This window comes from Channa argus, chromosome 12 (genome assembly GCF_033026475.1).
Source record: "Channa argus isolate prfri chromosome 12, Channa argus male v1.0, whole genome shotgun sequence".
In the NCBI taxonomy this organism is placed as follows: Eukaryota; Metazoa; Chordata; class Actinopteri; order Anabantiformes; family Channidae; genus Channa; species Channa argus.
In genome coordinates, this window is record NC_090208.1 from 4,459,168 (window position 1) to 4,477,911 (window position 18,744).

General features: G+C 41.6%; 1 protein-coding gene across 11 annotated transcripts; it reads left to right on the top strand.

Moving 5' to 3' along the window:
* The first annotated feature begins 647 nt into the window (after positions 1-647).
* Positions 648-18,691, top strand: LOC137137833 (uncharacterized). Of its 11 annotated transcripts, none has more exons than XM_067524570.1 (10): positions 648-750; positions 7,026-8,154; positions 9,968-10,098; positions 11,541-12,061; positions 12,136-12,210; positions 12,285-12,329; positions 12,461-12,616; positions 13,382-13,492; positions 17,239-17,370; positions 18,144-18,691. In XM_067524570.1, the coding sequence occupies exons 4-10, from the start codon at positions 11,854-11,856 to the stop codon at positions 18,296-18,298; spliced, it is 882 nt and encodes a 293-aa protein (XP_067380671.1). In that variant the 5' UTR covers positions 648-750; positions 7,026-8,154; positions 9,968-10,098; positions 11,541-11,853; the 3' UTR covers positions 18,299-18,691. The 11 variants fall into 11 exon arrangements, with proteins under 11 accessions (XP_067380671.1, XP_067380669.1, XP_067380666.1 ...); XM_067524568.1 differs by having other exon boundaries at positions 649-805; XM_067524565.1 differs by lacking the exon at positions 648-750 and having other exon boundaries at positions 2,689-7,187; positions 8,023-8,154.
* Positions 18,692-18,744: the final 53 nt, after the last annotated feature.

Below are 18,744 nucleotides of genomic sequence, written 5' to 3' on the forward strand. Positions count from 1 at the left end.
TTGAAGTGGTAACCTAAGCATCAGCATGTAACGCAGAAGGGACTTGACAAAGAGATGTTGATGTTTTATACACTACACTGTCAACTGTTTATTCTGTTATGCATTATTCTTAATGTCCATTACACTAATGGTACAATTTGCACATACTGACTTGTACATAAGTTCAATTCAACTCAACTTTATTGTTATAGAGAAAATTGACAAAGTCATCTCAAGGCACTTTACAGAATAAAGTCAAAACTATAAAGACGTATAGAGAAAACCCAACAATTCCCCCTTGAACAAGCCCTAGGCAACAGCGGAGAGGAAAAACTCCCTGTAATGGAAAAACCTCCAGCAGAACCAGGCTCAGGGTGGGCGGCCATCTGCCCTTGACCGGTTGGGGTTGGGGTGAGGGTGGGTCATAACAGAATTTCATCCAGAAAAATGAATCTTTCACTCTGCAATTAAATAGCAAACTTCTATGAAATGTTTTAAACTAAAATCTTAGTTGGTAAATCTAACCCAACCATTTTACATTAAACCACTGCACAGAAAAAAAAAAAAAAGAAAGAAACTCAACTTCCTCCTACCAACTGACATTTTTACTGGTGTCTGTTAGGGAAACTGTTGAAAGGAGGTGTTAAGTTGTTCTGCTTGGACAGATAAGAAAACGCATTTCACCTTTGGAAAATTAATTCATTCATGGAGTGTTGAGTTTTTCAGAATTCTTTACTCTTTGGCATTTTAAAGAGTTTCTGTGTCCCTATGGTGAGTACCAGACATGCAGCACTACTCGTTAAACTTCAACACGCTCTGGAATCAGGTAGAGTTCCTTATCTGATGGCTTTGACTTTCTCTAACTTTAACTATTTGGTGTCTCTATGCCCTGTTGCTGTCAGCTACTTTTTGTTCTTTGTGTTTGTCTCATGCATCTCATGTCACAGAAACTGTGGGCAAGACGTTTGTGCCACAAGAAAATTAAAACGTCATTGGACTAAACAGGGCCCATGTTGGACACGAGGGTTAGTTTCAAAGGTAAAATGAGAACGACAGTGTGAAAATGTCGCATTTATTCTGTGATGAACTGAAAAAAGGGGAAGTACAGTTGCAAAATGTGTCCTTGTGAGTCCATGTTATTGGTCATAAAGGGTTTTCATAAACTATACAGGAGAAAAATATGAATAGTTCCAATATTTAGCTTGCTAGCAGTCCCTGTCTTGTCAACAACTGCAGACCATTTAAATCAAACATAAGTATTCATTTCCTTTGTTTAAACGGTTGCAGAATGGTACTTGAATGGTTTCTTTTTGTGTTACTGATTTGTTCATTTAGAAAAAAAACCATAATAAATATCTGTATTTATAATAAAAAGCACTTGTATATTATTTTACATATTGCATTGAATAACAAGCCAATTTGGACAAAATGGCAGCTTGAACAATGAACTGATAATGAGTGCAGAACTCGAATAATGAAAAGTCAAGATCATTAAAGAAGCTATACTCAAAGTAAACACGGGTTCATACTTTCTTTCTCTTAGAAGTCACAATTTCATCACTTGATTTTGTCCTTTATTGCTGCTCCATGCATTATTTCATATCATGTTTTGTGTGCTGTGTGCCTGGCCTGTCAGTCAAACCCGTTGCCCAGCAACAGGGGCAGCCTGGCACATTGCCTCCAGCTATTCCTACAGGCAGCGCTGCTGTTGCTAAAGAGTCTGCAAATGTTTGGAGAAGGATGAATTCCAGTGTTAAGCAGGTATTGAAATGCTCTTTGTACTACATCAAGTTTGATCAAAGTAATGATTGATGTATAAATTAGTTCTACAGTTATGAGTTATGATAAAACAACCTACAGCAAGGTGGGTTTGCTTTGCTAATGTTATGCTAGCTGGCTAACTTAGTGTCATTACGTGACACAGACAGCTACAGGATGGGATATGTGAGGGAATATTAGAAAGTACACTGGGTGTGGAATCTTGACTGTACGGTAAATAATTTTGCGCTTTAGCAGGATGATAACTGTAAAATCTAACACAATCCAATACAGCGTCTGTGCCATGAATTCTACTTCTACAATGTTAGAATGTCTCAGTTTTTAAGTTGAACCTGTCAGAAAGGTGATAATCCTACTCTCTGTTTATTATTGAGGTCACAGTGGTTGCTGTGGTTGTACTGCAGTGCATCATAAGAGGCAGTTCTAAGGTTTTGGCCACCTTATTTGTTTTAAATAGGGTGTTTGAAATAAGCCTAAATGTATTTCTGCTCAGTATAAATCTTAATTTTATATTTTAAATTAACTGCATTTACAGTTGTTTTGATGCTACATGCATCAGTATTTCCCAGCTTAGACAAGCTACACATTACACAGTCACCTGTGTAAAGTTGTGTCTGACTTTGTGCTGATATATATGAATTTGTGTGTGGTCCTCTACCTCCTGTTATCTGACATGTATAAAAAAACTGCATATCAATACAACAATACAATTTTATTTTTTACCTAAACGTCCATCTTTCCATCCCAAGACTTTTTAGCAACTCTCAACAGTCTCTTAGGTCTAGACAGTCCTTCACACAGCTGGCAACTTGGGCAATTAAGAAAGCCTTACATCAGCATTTGATGTAGACCCTGCTGTCAGGCCACATTCAGTGTGACCAAGCCCATTCGTAGTTGGCTCAATAGATGCAGTCAAGTCCTGCTGGACTGTTTCCTGACCTGCTGTGTCCGTTCCCGTTGGCTGTAGCTGACGATCAGTGCGGTTTCTTCTCAGAGATACTCCACTCTCTGTCTGGATCTTATAGGAGCGTGGAGCCACTTCCTCCGCCACCTGTAGGGACGTCTCAGAGACGCACCGTGTCTCCTGGCTTTAGAGAAGGCAGGTGTTTTGCCGTTCGGTCATACAGCCTCTTTTACTTCTCTGACTTTGTGTGCGTTTTTTGGCGTCAACAAGTCTTCATTTACTGGTAGGTTGGAGCGAATGCGCCTTCCCATCAGCATCTCATCAACTGATCACTGCTTTTCTTGATGTTGACTGCAGAGCTCCAACTTCAGGATAGTTTGAAAAGTAATCTGTGACTACATAGCTTTTACCATTACAGTCAAACTAATCAGTTCCAACCTTGTAGTAAAGTCTGTGGGGAACTGGATGAGTCATCAGTGGCTCATCTCGTTGTTTTGGCCTATAGGTGCGCAAAGCTCACTAGAAGTTGTTGTCTGGCTGATATCCTGGTTAATTCTTGGCCAGTACATTACTTCCCTCGCCCTACGTTTACACTTGACTTCTCCAAGGTGGCCTTCATGTATCTTTTGAAGCATTTGTTTACGCAGGGAGGATGGAATGACGAACTTGCTTCCTTTCAACACTATGTCATCCGCTACTGTGAGCTCTGTTCTGCAGTTCCAGTAGTCTTGTATTTTTGCGGGGCTGTCCTTTTTGTTTTCCTGCCATCCCTTCACTATTATTCTCTTTAGTTCCATCATTGTCTGATCTGCGTTTGTCTCTGTCCGTATTTGTTCTGTTCTGTCAGTAGTTACTGGCAGAGACGCCAAAATCATGTCCACATATGCCTCTATTTCTGCACCTTTCTCGCCGTCCTCATTTCCTCCTTGTCTACTGCTCTAGACAAAGTGTCAGCTGTGTACATGTACTTTCACTTTTGTATATATCATGTGCACGTCATATTTTTGCAGCCTGATTAACATTCGCTGTATCCGTACAGGACATTCAGAGGTTTGGACATGATGGACACCAAAGGTTTATGGTCAGTTTCCACTCAAAAGTTTGACCATAGACATATTGATGGAAACGCTCACATGCGTACATGCTGGCTAACAACTCCTTTTCAATTTGAGCGGACCTGGACTCTGCACTCATCAAGGCTCTGGATGCATAAGCTACAGGTAGCCACTGCTCGTCATGTTGCTGCAACAGCACTGCTCTCAGGCCGTACTGTGACGTGTCAGCTGAAATCCTTCTACTCTTCTCTGGGTTGTAGAACTTTAGCAAGGGCTCTTGTGTTCTCATGATAGACTTCAGGTGCTGACAGGATACCGTATGGCAGGCAAAGAAACCTGCACCTGCCCTCCAGCGTGTTGAATGTACACAGTTTTGAACTCTCTTCATCTTATTTCAAGTGCCAGAAACCTGATGAGGCATCTAGTTTACTAAACCACTTAGCTCCAGCAAACTGTGCCATGATTTCTTCTCTGGTTGATAACTTGAAATGTTCTCTGCTGATGGCTTTGTTTAAGTCTCTTGGATCTAAGCATGTTCTGAAATCACCTGTCTTCTTTTGCAGAACAATCAGTGAGGTTACCCATTTAGCTGGCTCATCTATTTTCTTGATGACCTCAAGTTTTTCCATGCTTGCTAATTCGTCTTTCAGTTTTTTCCGCAGTGCAAATGGAATTTTCCTACACAACAGATGCACACTTTTATCCACACATATTTTATGTACTCCTGGTGTTTTGTAGTCTTCCAAAAACAGCAGGTTTGCCTGGGCACCTGTATTTATCTTAAATGGAATTCTTGTCTCATTCACTTCGAAAGGTAAAACTCATTCCTCTTTCTCGGTTGTACAGGCTTGCACCATATCCACAATGAACTCATCATCCTCTTCAACTTCATCAACTGTGTCGACTTTTTGTTTTGGTGCTGCTTTGCAACATTTAGCGTAGTGGTTGCTTTTCCCACAGTTCTTGCAGGATTTCCCAAATGCAGGGAATGATTTTGGCTTGTGGCTGTTTCCACATTTATCACATTTAAAATCTGTATATTTCTCTTTTTGTTTAGATGTTTTCTTTTTCTTTCCGTCATTCTGTATTGCATGGACTGCGGTTTCACCTGTCGAAAGCTCTTTCGCTTGTGCTCGAGTGGTTTCTGCTGCTCTGCACATACTCACACACTTGTCCAATGTAAGTCCTGTCTCTCTAAGCAGTCTTTCTTTCATTATCCGCTGTGCCACAGACGATCCTGTCTCTCACTAGTGAGTCTCTCAGAGTACCAAATTCACATGTTTTGCTTAATGTGTGAAGCTCTGCTAAATAATAATAATAAAATGTATCCCTTGCTTTTGGTCATGGGTGAAAAACGTTCATAGGTCACGTTCTGACTAGGCACAAAGTACTCTTCAGACTGTCATCAACTCTGCCAAAGTCAGAGTAGCTTCATTCAGCTCAAAGTTATTATATATATCCAAAGCATCTTCTCCTATAACATGTAAAAGGATGTTAGCTTTCAGTTTTTCATCATCACCCCCTGCTTCACTTGCTGCTAGATAAATGTTAAATCTTTGGTTAAAACATTTCCAGTTGTTTTTTTTACCAGTCAATTGCATGGAAGTGGGTGGACTCAGCTTATCCATGACGGGTCGGAATATCTGGACTTCCACAGGTCTCTGCTGTTGTGTGTTATTCACTAACTCGGGAACAAAATCCTCTTCTTTATGTTCGATGTTTCCCTCGTCCCCTGCTTCACTCTCTCTGGTGCTTGTAGCCATCACACGACGTAGCACACTCCGTTAGCATGTTGCTGTTCGGCACGTTTCATTCACAAGGCCGGAGACTTTTTCTCTCTTTCTCCCTTTTCTCTGGGGCGAATCCTTCTTCCTTAGCTACTCACAGCCACTTCTGACACCATGTGTTGTCTTGCTTAGCCTTCTAGTAAGCAAACGAGGCGTGACAGCTGAGTTACGTTAGACTTTTATTTAACCGTCTGTTTCATGAGTAGCCAGTACTACGTGCCTGCTATCTCCCACCTCTCCACTCCCCTGGCCTGCTGGGTAATCGAGTTCTTATCAAACTAACCTCATAACATAACAGTGACTTTGAGTAAGAGCATTGCCACAGTAGAGGACTGGCAGCTTGTGAATTAGCGGATCTTGCACCGAGCCACTTAAAAACTGTTCGCGTAATTATCAGTATTAGTTTTTTCCAAATACCATTGCTTACTCTTACAATTTGATTCCTCCAGGTCGGGCCCCTTCTCTCACCCTTCATCTCTTCCATCTCTATTTGAACGATTTAAACAACTTTTTAGCAAAACTAAAGATGTGCAGGTCACCCAGGCAACGGTAAACAGACCACACGGATCACAAGATGTCGCTGCCCCCCCAACAGTTTACACAATGTGATGTCATTTCACAGTCACTGTATTCAGGTAGGAAACGAGGTGACAGACAGAGGACTATGATCTACAACAAAGGTCCCCAGGTGCAGTCAACACAGAAACACTGCTGCTCCACCTTTCAGTCTCCTACCACTGGGTTTGTCCACCAGCGCATATCACTGTACCACACTGCTATAAAACTCCACATCAACATTGTCCTCTGAGTTCACCGTGAAATAAAAGCAGGTTATAAGACAGGAAAGAGTCATTACATTGCGTTGTCATATTCAGCGGGTTTTCTTTTCTACACCTCTTCAAAATAGAAAACACCTGCTACACTTGGAAGTAGAAACTCATTTTATTACTCACGTTATTAGCAGAACCAGTTCTGTGCAGAACATGGATTTTTGGTGAAAACCTTCCAAAAAACAACGATTCACAGACAAACCTGCATTGCTGCCTACACACTCCTACACCTGGTCTCACTAAAGCCTTTAATCCGTGCTGGTCGGCGGACGTGACTCAGCTAAAGCTCAAAGCCGAAAGCGAACGAGGTCTGTAAGGTTAAGTTACCATAGCATCCACGTTCCATGACGTATGACGTTGTCTCCCTTTAAGATATTTATATGGAAGTAGAATAGTAGCAAAATGATTTGTATGTATACAGGGATTTGTGCGCGCGTACTTAGACTTGTGTGTCTGTACACAAATCTGTAACCGTACATAATATTTGTGTGTATGTAAAATAATGTATTCACTCAAAAAATGAATGTAAATGTGTAATTACCTGAGAAAATACTTAGGTTTTAAGTAAAAGTGCTTGAAAGCCTCACAATTGTCTTTTTACAGGCGAAGGTTTTCTACTGTTCTGCCGTCTGCAACATTTGTGTGTGTGTAAAGTGATATGTGTGTATTGGAAGGTTTTACTTGCCCTCAGCTCGGACTCCCAGGCTCAGCCTTACAGGCCGAGTACGGTTCAGCTCACAGTGAGCCTTACAGTCAGCGCTCAGGCTGCAGTGAAGATCACTGAAGCTCAGAGTCCGGTCAGTAAAGCCATTGTCTAACAGAGGAGAGCAGAGCCCCAGGCACAGTCCCTCAGGTGAGTCTCACCTTTAGCTGGATTTGAGTTGGCCGTGGTGTTTTTTTCTCTTGACTTTGTCCTGCTCAGCTAAACAGTGTTTCTAGTGTTTCTGTACTGTTGGCTACAGCAGATAACGTTAGCTGATGCAGGCAGGTCAACAGCTACAGCTAGTGGAGCTAACAGCTAACAAACAGTGGGAGCTAACTTTACACTAAAAGTGCTGCTCAGTGGCAACTGCACTTGTGCTTGAACAAGCTTTTCAGAGGAGAAGGGATACGTCTTGGAGACCTACAAGCAGAAGTCCAGTTTCCACTGAACAGCACTTTGGGATAAGCATGACCTGGATCACTGAGAATCACCACAGACCAGCAACTTTACTGGTTTTTACAACATTACAACCTTTAATTTGGCATAAAGCAAGTTAACATTATAATGAAAGGAGGGACTCGTGGTTACTGTGTGGATTGTACCACATTAGTTTCTCCACAGAAATGATCAGAAATGCTGTAATATGATTAAATTGCTGCATAGAGTAACAATAATGCAATACACAACTATACATATCCATTATATTTTAGTAGTATTTGTATATGATACAAATACACCAATAATAACCTTTCTGCATTTCCAAACTGGTTTACTGACTGTATCTCCTCTATTCCATCTGGGAAACAGCCTTTTTACATATATGTACAGACATGTATCATTCATTGAGTCCAAGAGGGACATCTGATCATGAGGCTCCATGATGAAAACACTTCTATGTAGTTGTAGGGTAACTGGACTTTTTGGATGCAGATTGTTCACCAAAATAAATGTTTAACGTAACAAGTGATTTGTGTCCTGTTTGTAGGAGGGTCCTTCATGGGAAAGCTGTTGCTGAAACTCACCCTGACATCTTCATCATGGAGGATGGATTAAGGAGGCTGCGCACAACTGCACCTTATAAACTGGTGATAACCAACCAGGATAAAACTGGCAACAGGTTAGAAGACACACCGTACAGTACAGCTATAACTTGTCCCACATTTTTATTGTTTTGCCTGTGTGGTTTATGCTATTTAACATGAAAGGAGATTAAAGGCTCTTTTCTTTAATTTCACATCCACGCTGGTTCATACACAGCTAATGCTGCCAGGGAGTTTGTTATGGCCCACGAGTGGGATGACTTTCACTTCCAGGGTCACCTGACCTCAGTCAATCTTCTGAGCTGTATTGCTCAGACAGTCCATGAATTAAGGTTTTTTGCCCATAGTTTAAATATCAAGCCCAAATTGTATCATAAGTGGTGAAATGATCTTTGCTCTACTTCTTCTTCTTTTCCTTTCGGCTGCTCCCTTTCAGGGGTCGCCACAGCGAATCATGTGCCTCCATCTAACTCTATCCTCTGCATCCTCTTCACTCACACCAACTAACTTCATGTCCTCCCTCACTACATCCATAAATCTCCTCTTTGCTCTTCCTCTAGACCTCCTGCCTGGCAGCTCCAACCTCAGCATCCTTCTACCGATATATTCACAGTTTCTCCTCTGAACGATGATGATGTCCTCATTCCTGATCCTGTCCATCCTCGTCACTCCCAAAGAGAACCTCAACATCTTAAGCTCTGCTACCTCCAGCTCTGCCTCCTGTCTTTTCTTCAGTGCCACTGTCTCTAAGCCGAACAACATTGCTGGTCTCACCACCGTCTTGAACATCTTTCCTTTCATTCTTGCTGATACTCTTTTATCACACAACACACCTGACACTTTTCTCCACCCGTTCCAACCTGCCTGCACTCGCCTCTTCACCTCTTTTCCACACTCACCGTTGCTCTGAACCGTTGACCCTAAGTACTTAAAGTCCTGCACCTTCTTCACCTCTGCTCCCTGTAACCTCACTGTTCCACCTGGGTCCCTCTCACTGACACACATGTATTCTGTCTTGCTAAGCTTCATTCCTCTGTTTTTCAGAGCAGACCTCCACCTCTCTAGATTTTCCTCCACCTGCTCCCTGCTCTCACTACAAATAACAATGTCATCTGCAAACATCATAGTCCAGGGAGATTCTTGTCTAACCTCATCTGTCAGTCTGTCCATCACCAGAGCAAACAAGAAGGGGCTCAAAGCCGATCCTTGATGCAGACCCACCTCCACCTTGAACTCCTCTGTCACACCTACAGCACACCTCACCACTGTCTTACAGCTCTCATACATGTCCTGCACCACTCTAACATACTTCTCTGCCACTCCAGACGTCCTCATACAATACCACAGCTCCTCTCTCGGCACCCTGTCATACGCTTTTTCTAAATCTACGAAGACACAATGCAACTCCCTATGACCCTCTCTGTACTTCTCCATCAGCGTCCTCAAAGCAAATACTGCATCTGTTGTACTCTTTCTAGGCATGAAACCATATTGCTGCTCACAAATGTTCACCTCTGTCCTTAGCCGAGCTTCCACTACTCTTTCCCACAACTTCATTGTGTGACTCATCAGCTTTATTCCTCTGTAGTTGCCACAGCTCTGCACATCTCCCTTGTTCTTAAAAATTGGTACCAGTACACTTTTCCTCCAGTCCTCTGGCATCCTCTCACTCTCCAAGATCTTGTTAAACAAACTAGATCTTTGCTCTACTAAAGCTGGAAGTATCATCACTAGTCAAATCTATAGCTACAGTCCACTGTTCATATGTGAATCCAAACCTTCAATGTAGACCTGTAAGATTAACCTCAGAGCTGTGGGTGTGGACCACTGTTACCTATTAGTCTGGACTTATTAAAGCTGTACTCATGAAAGTTCTTATTTCTTGTTTAGCAGAGCCTTCATTACACTGTGACTGCTGGAGCAGATGATGTTGGAGTTCTTCAGGGAATGTTGCCTTTGTGTTTCACAGGTCCCAGACCTTGTTCACCTGTTCACGCTGGCAACATCTACGAGCATCTGAGGTAAATTTACTACACACATGGTGAAAAAGGTCTTTAGGCACTTGGTTGCCTCCTCAGTTTGTCTGTGTTTCTGGCAGGTTTCTGTTTTTTACAAATCAACTATGAACACATTTAAAATGAAAGAGCTACTCACAAATGCATTCAGATGAATAGTTACACACTGGTTTCTGCGCAAACAGTGATAAATCAGAAACTTTGCAGTCAAGTTTACTACAGCACTTGAATTGGACTTTTGGATTTCTTGCCTCTCCAGCACTCTGCTCCAGTCTTCTAAGAGAAAGTGAGATAAAATATTTTAAACAGATGGTCAAACAATTTCTGCTTTATTAGTAACTTTTGTAACAATCCTATTTATTGTAACGTGATAATTGTTTCGTGTCAGGGACATAGGGGACAGTGTACTTTAGCAGGATTCCACCATTTTGGCTCGTTTGTATTGATGGGAGCCAATCAGCATCCAGAGTCTATAAAAGGTTGAGAGACTGTGTGTGAGGGGCTCTGGCTTTGTGAAGAGAACAGATGTGTGTTCAGGGCCACCACTGTTTGAAGACAGTTGGAAAAGTTGCAGGCCTGGTCTGGAGGCTTTCTTTTGTTTGCTGCCATCTTGGCCATGTGCTTTTGTGTGGGCACTAGTTTTGACGTCCTTTTGAGAAATTGTTTAGTGGTAAGAGGCTGGACCTTGTTTTTCTATCCAGTTAGGTGCAGACAGATGTTCTTTCATTTGGCACAGCTGTCCGGTCCAGGCCTCTGACCCTGTACTGTGGTTGTTTTTCAATTAAAAATCAAAAGCAAAGTCAGAGTTTGATTTCTTTGATAAAAAGAATTATACTTTTTGGATTTTGTCGGTTTAATGTTATTTTAGAAAAACATGGTTTGTACCAACAAATTTGTCCTGTATGTGCAGGAAACAGATGAAGACAGCTGCTATCAGCTGAACTCACATAGAACTGTTATTATCCAGTTCTGCCACCTGCTGGTTGACACAGGGAACAGTTCCATGGGTCGTTTTGTTCAGTTCAGGGGCCTCATTTATCAACTCTTCATATAACGTCTCTGAGAGCAGTCGAATGGAGCAGTGAATGAATGAGTAGATAACAGGAATGACAGAATGTGTTTAAATTCAAGTGATGCCTAGTTCCCTGAGTTTTAACAGCTGGGAAAATGAAAGATCATATGTGAGTCCACCTGAAATCAGTTTCTGACGCTTTTACTTTTAGTTCTATTAAAACAGAAGAAAATATCTGATCCACCAAAGAGACATGATCATGTTTCACTGTTTCACTCACTGACTGCAAAAGTTAAACCACAAGATCATCATTGTTATTATTTATGGTATGGGGGTGTTTTTTTTCATATACACTATATTTCCCACAGCTCGTCTGACTGTGAGTCCAAGCAGGTCTGAGTTTTTTAAAAGAGAGTCTGTGTCTCTGAACTGTAAGGAGGACGAAAGCTCTGCTGGATGGACAGTGAGGAGGAACACGACCAAAGGACAGAGGACTCAGTGTGAAGCTGACTGGGGAAGACAAGCTGGTTCTTTCTGTATCATCTGGTTCATCGTCCCATTGGACAGTGGAGTTTACTGGTGTGAGTCCAGAGACGGATCAACCAGTAACAGCATCACCATCACTGTCACTGGTAAGATCAGACTGTGGAGTTAGTGTTGATGAAGCTGTGTGGAAATGGATGAAATGCTGTAGTTTGTCTCTGTGTTGAGGTGGAGCAGTGATCCTGCAGAGTCCTGTCCTCCCTGTGATGGAGGGACATGATGTCTCTCTGCACTGTCAAACAAAGAGGCCTCCCTCCAAGCTCCCAGCTGATTTCTATAAAGATGGCTCCCTCATCAGGACTGAGCTTACAGGTCACATGACCATCCACCATGTTACCAAGTCTGATGAAGGCCTCTACAAGTGTCACATCAGCAGTCATGGAGAGTCTCCACCCAGCTGGATCTACGTCACAGGTCAGGAGCTTCACTTTTATTTCAACACTTATTTCATCCACATGTTCACCTGAACAGTTCGATTCTTTCCGCAGAAAAACCTACAACCACATCTCCAACCACAACCAATGGCCATGGAGAGTCTTCTCCAAGCTGGATCTACGTCACAGGTCAGGAGCTTCACTTTGATCTCAACACTTATTTTATCCACATGTTCACCTGAACAGTTCGATTCTTTCCGCAGAAAAACCTACAACCACATCTCCACCCAGCTGGATCTACGTCACAGGTGAGCAGGAGAAAAATCAACTGAGTCTCTGGAGTTTTCTGGATTGAGCTCAGCAAGTTTCTGCATTATCTGGTCATAGGTGAACATGAAATATTTGCCAATTAGATTTTTTTTCTTTTGGTCCATTTTAGAAAACTCCTCCACCACAGCATCCAACGTTACTTCCACTTCATCAACCAAATTGAACCTTCTCCATGTGTCGTATTTTGTAGCACCTGTTTGTGGTCTGATTCTACTGACATTACTGGTTCTACTGGTGAGACAACATGTTCAGAGAAAACATAAAGGTGATACACAAAAATCCTGATTTTACACTTAGTTTTGTTTTAGAGTGGAAATTCTATTTCTCTTAATTAAATCAAAAGCTCCAATTGACTATTGATTCCATCTTTTCCTGCTCTTGTGGAGACAGGTACCACAGTGGTCTGGTACAATGGCTACTTCTTCTATTGATGTTACACTGATCGTCTTGTCAGTCTCCCCCTCAAACAGATGTCCTTCTCCCTCCACCTGCATCTTAACATCCATCAAGTCAGAACCTAAATGCTTATAATGGTCATTTGTCCCCAGCCTCTCATTCAACCCATAGCAGCATAGTAGTCTTGAAATAGCTCTTCTAAGGCAGCAGGAATCTGCTGAAATAGCAAACCCATTATAGCTGCCAGAGTTCTTTTCAATAGGATCAAACAGTGTCTCTATATAAGAGGTTTCTCTGGTGACTGCTACACTGGACCCTCTGTGTCATCATGAACTCTAGATTATTATTACATTGAGGGATAAAGTCAACTTTGTGAGGTTTAGGCACAGAACTACATGGTTAGTCTTAGTAAAAATATTATTATTCATAGATTTGTAGAAGGCAAAAGCTGCTTTTAGTGCGTTCAAGTGTAGTCAGAGCCTCTGTCTCAGAGACCCTCTCATTTTCTAGAGAGACCTCCAACACAGCAGCCAGGGGGCTTCTAAACATCCCCAAAGGGTCAAAATGCCATTTGACTTTCATAAATTAAGTGTCTGATAACAATGTTAGTAAATTATACTTTGCTTCATTGCAGCTGATGAAATGACAGTCGGAGCAGAGACCATCACAGATGACATCACATACAGTGACGTCAAAATACGGCGTCATAAACATCACCAACAAAAGTCCAGCAGACGAAGCAAAGGTGATGTTTTTATGATGCGTTATATGTTCTTGTTTTGCAATATTCATGTCCTGTTGTATTAATGTGAAGCTGCTTTCATTTTTTATTTATTTATTTTTTGTCCTTTCAACTTATCCCCTGAGTTCAGTGTCACCACAGTGGATCATTGTCCACATGTTGATTTAGCACAGGTTTTACACCTGATGCCCTTCCTGACACAACCCTCCCCAATTTCTACCGGGCTTGGACCAGCACTGCACAGCTGGGGATGGGAATGGGCTGTTAGTGGTTCAGTGTCTTGTCCAGAAACTGTTTTCATAGCTGTTAAAACTAGCTGTAGCTCACTCTGCACTTCCCCATTACATTGCTCCAGATCAACAGTGTCTCTTTATCATGTGACAATGTCTTGAACATTGCAGCTTTCAGACACTGTCTCTCCCCGTCCAAACTGATGTAAAGTAGAATGTAGCTCCTGTTCTTTGACCGTAGGAAGAATCTTTCTCCTGGATGTCACTCAAGCTAATCTGCAAATTGGAGAAATTTGCACAGTAATAAAACTATTTCTCCATTGGTCCAATGTTTGTGCAGTGACTCCATGCTGCTACTAAATGTGAACTTTGGGATTCAGATGTGCTGCTACCATGACGACTATTATGTCACTGGTGTTGTGCATCTCTTATTTTTATAATATGTTCCTGTTGTTTTAATACTATTATTATAATCATCACTACAGTGGAACACTGCACTAACGGTAGTTTGTGCCATTCACTACTTTTCTTATAGACACCTAACTTCACTGAAGTGACCAAAAGCAACATGATTGTTGAGTAACATATGAAGTACAGACAGTCTTTGTTGGTAAAGTGGCTGCCTACCAACCATAGGGTCAGAGGTTCGCGCCGCACTCTCCCCGACCCTGGGCAAGACACTGAACCCAAGCTCCTGTCACAAGCCCAGTTAAAATGGGGGAGGGTTGTGTAAGGATGGGCATTCGGCATAAAAATGAGCCAAATCCATATGCGGAACAATGATCCACTGTGCACATCCTGAACTTACAAGAAAAGCTGACAGAGCTACTGTGTAAATAATAGGTCAGTTCAGGGCAAATCACCACTTCCCTTTTAATCATAAAATCTGTTCGTCGCTCTATCAAATCTCTCTTCATTATTCTGTCCTAACACAGCTACTGCAGATTTTATCAAACAAATCAAAAAATTAAAGTTAAAACACTAAACAGTCAGTCAGTAAAATACTAACTCACTAAAGTACAGGCTACATGTTTAGTATATTGCCTCATTCAGGTTGTCCACATGTTGAGCTCGTTTGATTCAGTCTATCAGACGGTGTGAGGCATCAGTAAGGAACAGACAGAGAAAACAGTCTGAACACATCAAAACCTGCTTTTACTCAGTCCAGTGAGATCCACATGTGTCCAGCTGTGCTCGTTCCGTTACGCTGAGTCCTATTGTTTTGTTGAATTATTCTGCAACAGTCTGAAACAGTATTTTGTAATTATTGCAAACACTGTAAAAACTAATCTCCTGTGCATGTCCATGAACTTAATGACAGATTCATCCAGGGTGATTCAAAAAGCAACATTTTTATTAAACCACCTCCTCTTGTTCATTTTGAACCCGTTAAACTTTATGTATTTACTCACATACAGGACATTACAGCACTTAAACAGCACCAGTAAAGAAAAACAGCTGCACACATTAAATAATATAATAAGATTATTACTGTAAATCCCTCCCAAAAAAGCACAATGCAACCACAAGGGGGGACAAGCCAGTGTGTCCCCGTGCCAGTCCCAAGTCTGCAAGCGAATCACGACTTCAACACCGAATCTGACTTTCATGCCGGATTGGTGTTGGGGCCCGGGTTACCAACAACCGCCACCGGTCCAAGGAAGGCTAGAGAGCTGGTTGACATGATGCAGTGAAGGAAGGTGGATATATTGCGTGTCCAGGAGACCAGGTGGAAAGGTAGGAAGGCTAGAAACTTAGGAGCAGGGTTCAAGTTGTTCTACCATGGGTCAGATAGGAAGAGAAATGGAGTAGGAGTTATCCTGAAAGAGGAGTTTGTAAGGAATGTTCTAGAGGTGAAGAGTATCAGATAGGTTGATGAGTCTGAAGTTGGAAATTGAAGGTGTGATGTTCATTGTTGTTAGTGGTTATGTCCCACAGGTAGGATGTGAGTTAGAAGAGAAGGAGAAATTCTGGAGTGAGTTAGATGAAGTGATGCAGAGCATCCCCAGAGGTGAGAGAGTGGTGATTGGTGCAGATTTCAATGGGCATGTAGGTGAAGGGAACAGAGGTGATGAGAATGTGATGGGCAGGTTTGGTCTTCAGGACAGGAACACAGAAGGACAGATGGTGGTAGATTTTGCAAAGAGGATGGAAATGGCTGTAGTGAACACTTGGTAACATATAAGAGAGGAGGTAGAAGCACTCAGGTGGACGACATCTTGTGTAGACGTTGTAATCTGAAAGAGATCAGTGACTGTAAAGTGTTGGTAGGGGAGAGTGTAGCCAGACAACACAGGATGGTGGTGTGTAAAGTGACTCTGGTGGTGAGGAAGATGAAGAGGACAAAGGCAGAGCAGAGGATGAAGTGGTGGAAGTTGAAAAAGGAAGAATGTTGTTTAGTTTTCAGGGAGGAGCTGAGACAGACTCTGGGTGGTTTGGAGGTGCTTCCAGATGACTGGACCACTACAGCTAATGTGATCAGGGAGACAGGTAGGAGGGTACTCGGTGTGTCATCTGGAAAGAGGAAAGTTCAGGAGTGTATACAGAGAAAGAGGTTAGCTAAGAATAAGTGGGACACTGAGAGGACTGAAGAGAGTAGACAGGAGTACAGGGAGATACAGCGTAAGGTGAAGATAGAGGTGGCAAAGGCCAAACAAAGAGCATATGAGGACTTGTATGTTAGGTTGGAGGCTAAAGAGGGAGAGATGCATTTGTACAGGTTGGCCAGACAAAGAGATAGAGATGGAAAGGATGTGCAGCAGGTTAGTGTGATTAAAGATAAGGATGGAAATGTATTGACAGGTGCCAGGAGTGTGATGGGAAGATGGAAGGAGAACTTTGAAGAGTTGATGAACGAGGAAAATGAAAGGGAACGAAGAGTAGAAGAGGTGACTGGTGTGGAGCAGGAAGTAGCAAAGATTAGTAAGAGTGAAGTGAGGAGGACGTTGAAGAGGATGAAGAGCGGAAAGGCAGTTGGTCCTGATGACAAACCTGTGGAGGTATGGAAGTGTCTAGGAGAGGTGGCAGTAGAGTTTCTGACTAGTTTGTTTAACAAGATCTTGGAGAGTGAGAGGAAGCTGAGGACTGGAGGAGAAGTGTACTGGTGCCCATTTTTAAGAACAAGGCAGATGTGCAGAGCTGTGGCAACTACAGAGGAATAAAGCTGATGAGCCATCACTCACATGATAACTCAACCTTTCACCATATTCACGGAAACCAAGAGAGTTTCACTTACTGGAAATTAAATCGGCAGCAAATAGCAGAACTGGAAAGAATCATCAGACCCGTCTGTCACATTTTGTAATAATAAACATGTTGTTTCAGTTTTCAGTTGACTGGAGAAAGTGGGAGAAAAAAAAGTAGAACAACGTGTCCTGTCACTGAATGAAAAGTAGTCGGAGTAGAATCATATAATGTTGTGTGGGAAACAGAGTTCTGTTTGAATATTAACTGACCAAAATAAAAACATTGTATTTAAAAAATGTTTCACTGACTTTTGCTTCGTATTTTCTCTGGAAGAGATAAAAACAAAGCCTGGAGGTGACGTCCTTCTTCAGAGTCACAGTCCCAGAGATGCTGACATCAAACTGCTAAAGTGGATCAGCCCTGACATGAAGACAGATGGTTCTGTTTTGTTCTTCAGGGAGAAAGGTATGTATGAAGACTACCAGCATCCATCTTTTAAGAACCCAGTGAAGCTGAGAGATCTGAGACGTTTCTGTGATTCAGAAAAACCTCAATATCAAAGATAGGATATGGAGGCAGCTCCGAGCTCATTATCACCATTCACCTTACAGTCATCTCGTTGCTGTTGTTGGTTTTCTGATCTTTAGAAAAAAAGACTCAATGAGCAGAATTCATATTAACCTCCTGCTGAAAATGTCTCAGATGTCTTACAGCCAATGTTTGCCATGTAGCAAGCAATGCAGAAACACTACATATACCTGTGAACTCAACTGCTGTTTAATTTAGCAGCAGTTTGTCAAATCAGGATCAATCTCATTATAATCTATGTGAGGTTTAGTAGGCGCACACTTACTGATAAGTAATTTAAAACAGGTCCCATTACAATAAACACTAAACGCTAAAGAAACAGTGACTGTGAATGGAAACACTAAATGTTTCACTACATTTTCTATTTAAAATAGTTTCAGAGCACGGAGAACTAACTCATTTGCATATTCGCTCTAGTTTGAGTTGAACATGTTTATTTCTAATTCATTCTTTATTAATTTAGTTGATTAATTGTTCCCTGAACTCTGTATATTAGTAAATTGTTGGTAGTTCCATGCAAAAAAAAGACGAACCCCCCAAATTTTCTCTAACGGACCAAAGTAAATTAAAAAAAAGACTGCAGTTCATAAAATTAATCAATTTGATGTTATTACAGAAAAATTTGCTTTATATTCGCCCTGTATGTGCAGACAAACAGATGCAGCCACCTGAAGCCCCTCACATAGAACTGTTATTGTCCAGTGCTGCCACCTGCTGGTTGACACCGGGAACAGTTCTCATCAATCCAGGACTGTTGAGCAGCAAGAATCCTGCATCAGACACCAATGGGACAGTTCTCTTCTAAACTCAAGTAACTCTCCTCACTTCCCGTTTAAAGACATTTTTTTTTTTAAGAATAGGGGATGTTACACGAAGGAAAACAAACTTTTTTGAGATGTGCTGCTGTCATCAAGTTCAGAATGTGCCAATATTTTCCAAGAAATGGTAAATGTCTCGGTTTCAACATGTGATGTGTTGTTTATTTGCAAATCATTGCATCATTTTTTTAAATTCATGTTTTATACATCGTGCTAACTTTTTGGGAATTGGGGTTGTAATTAATAGTTAATTACCAGTTACTGTAGTTGACAGAAATGTGTTTTCTTTTTATTTATTGTTATTCTTAAACTGGTCAAATGTGAAACAGCTCAAACCATAATCCTGCCATTTATATGCATACAGCTGATACCGTATCAAATATGTCTTCTGCTGTGCAATTTCTTTCATTTCCACATAAAGTAAAACGTGGTG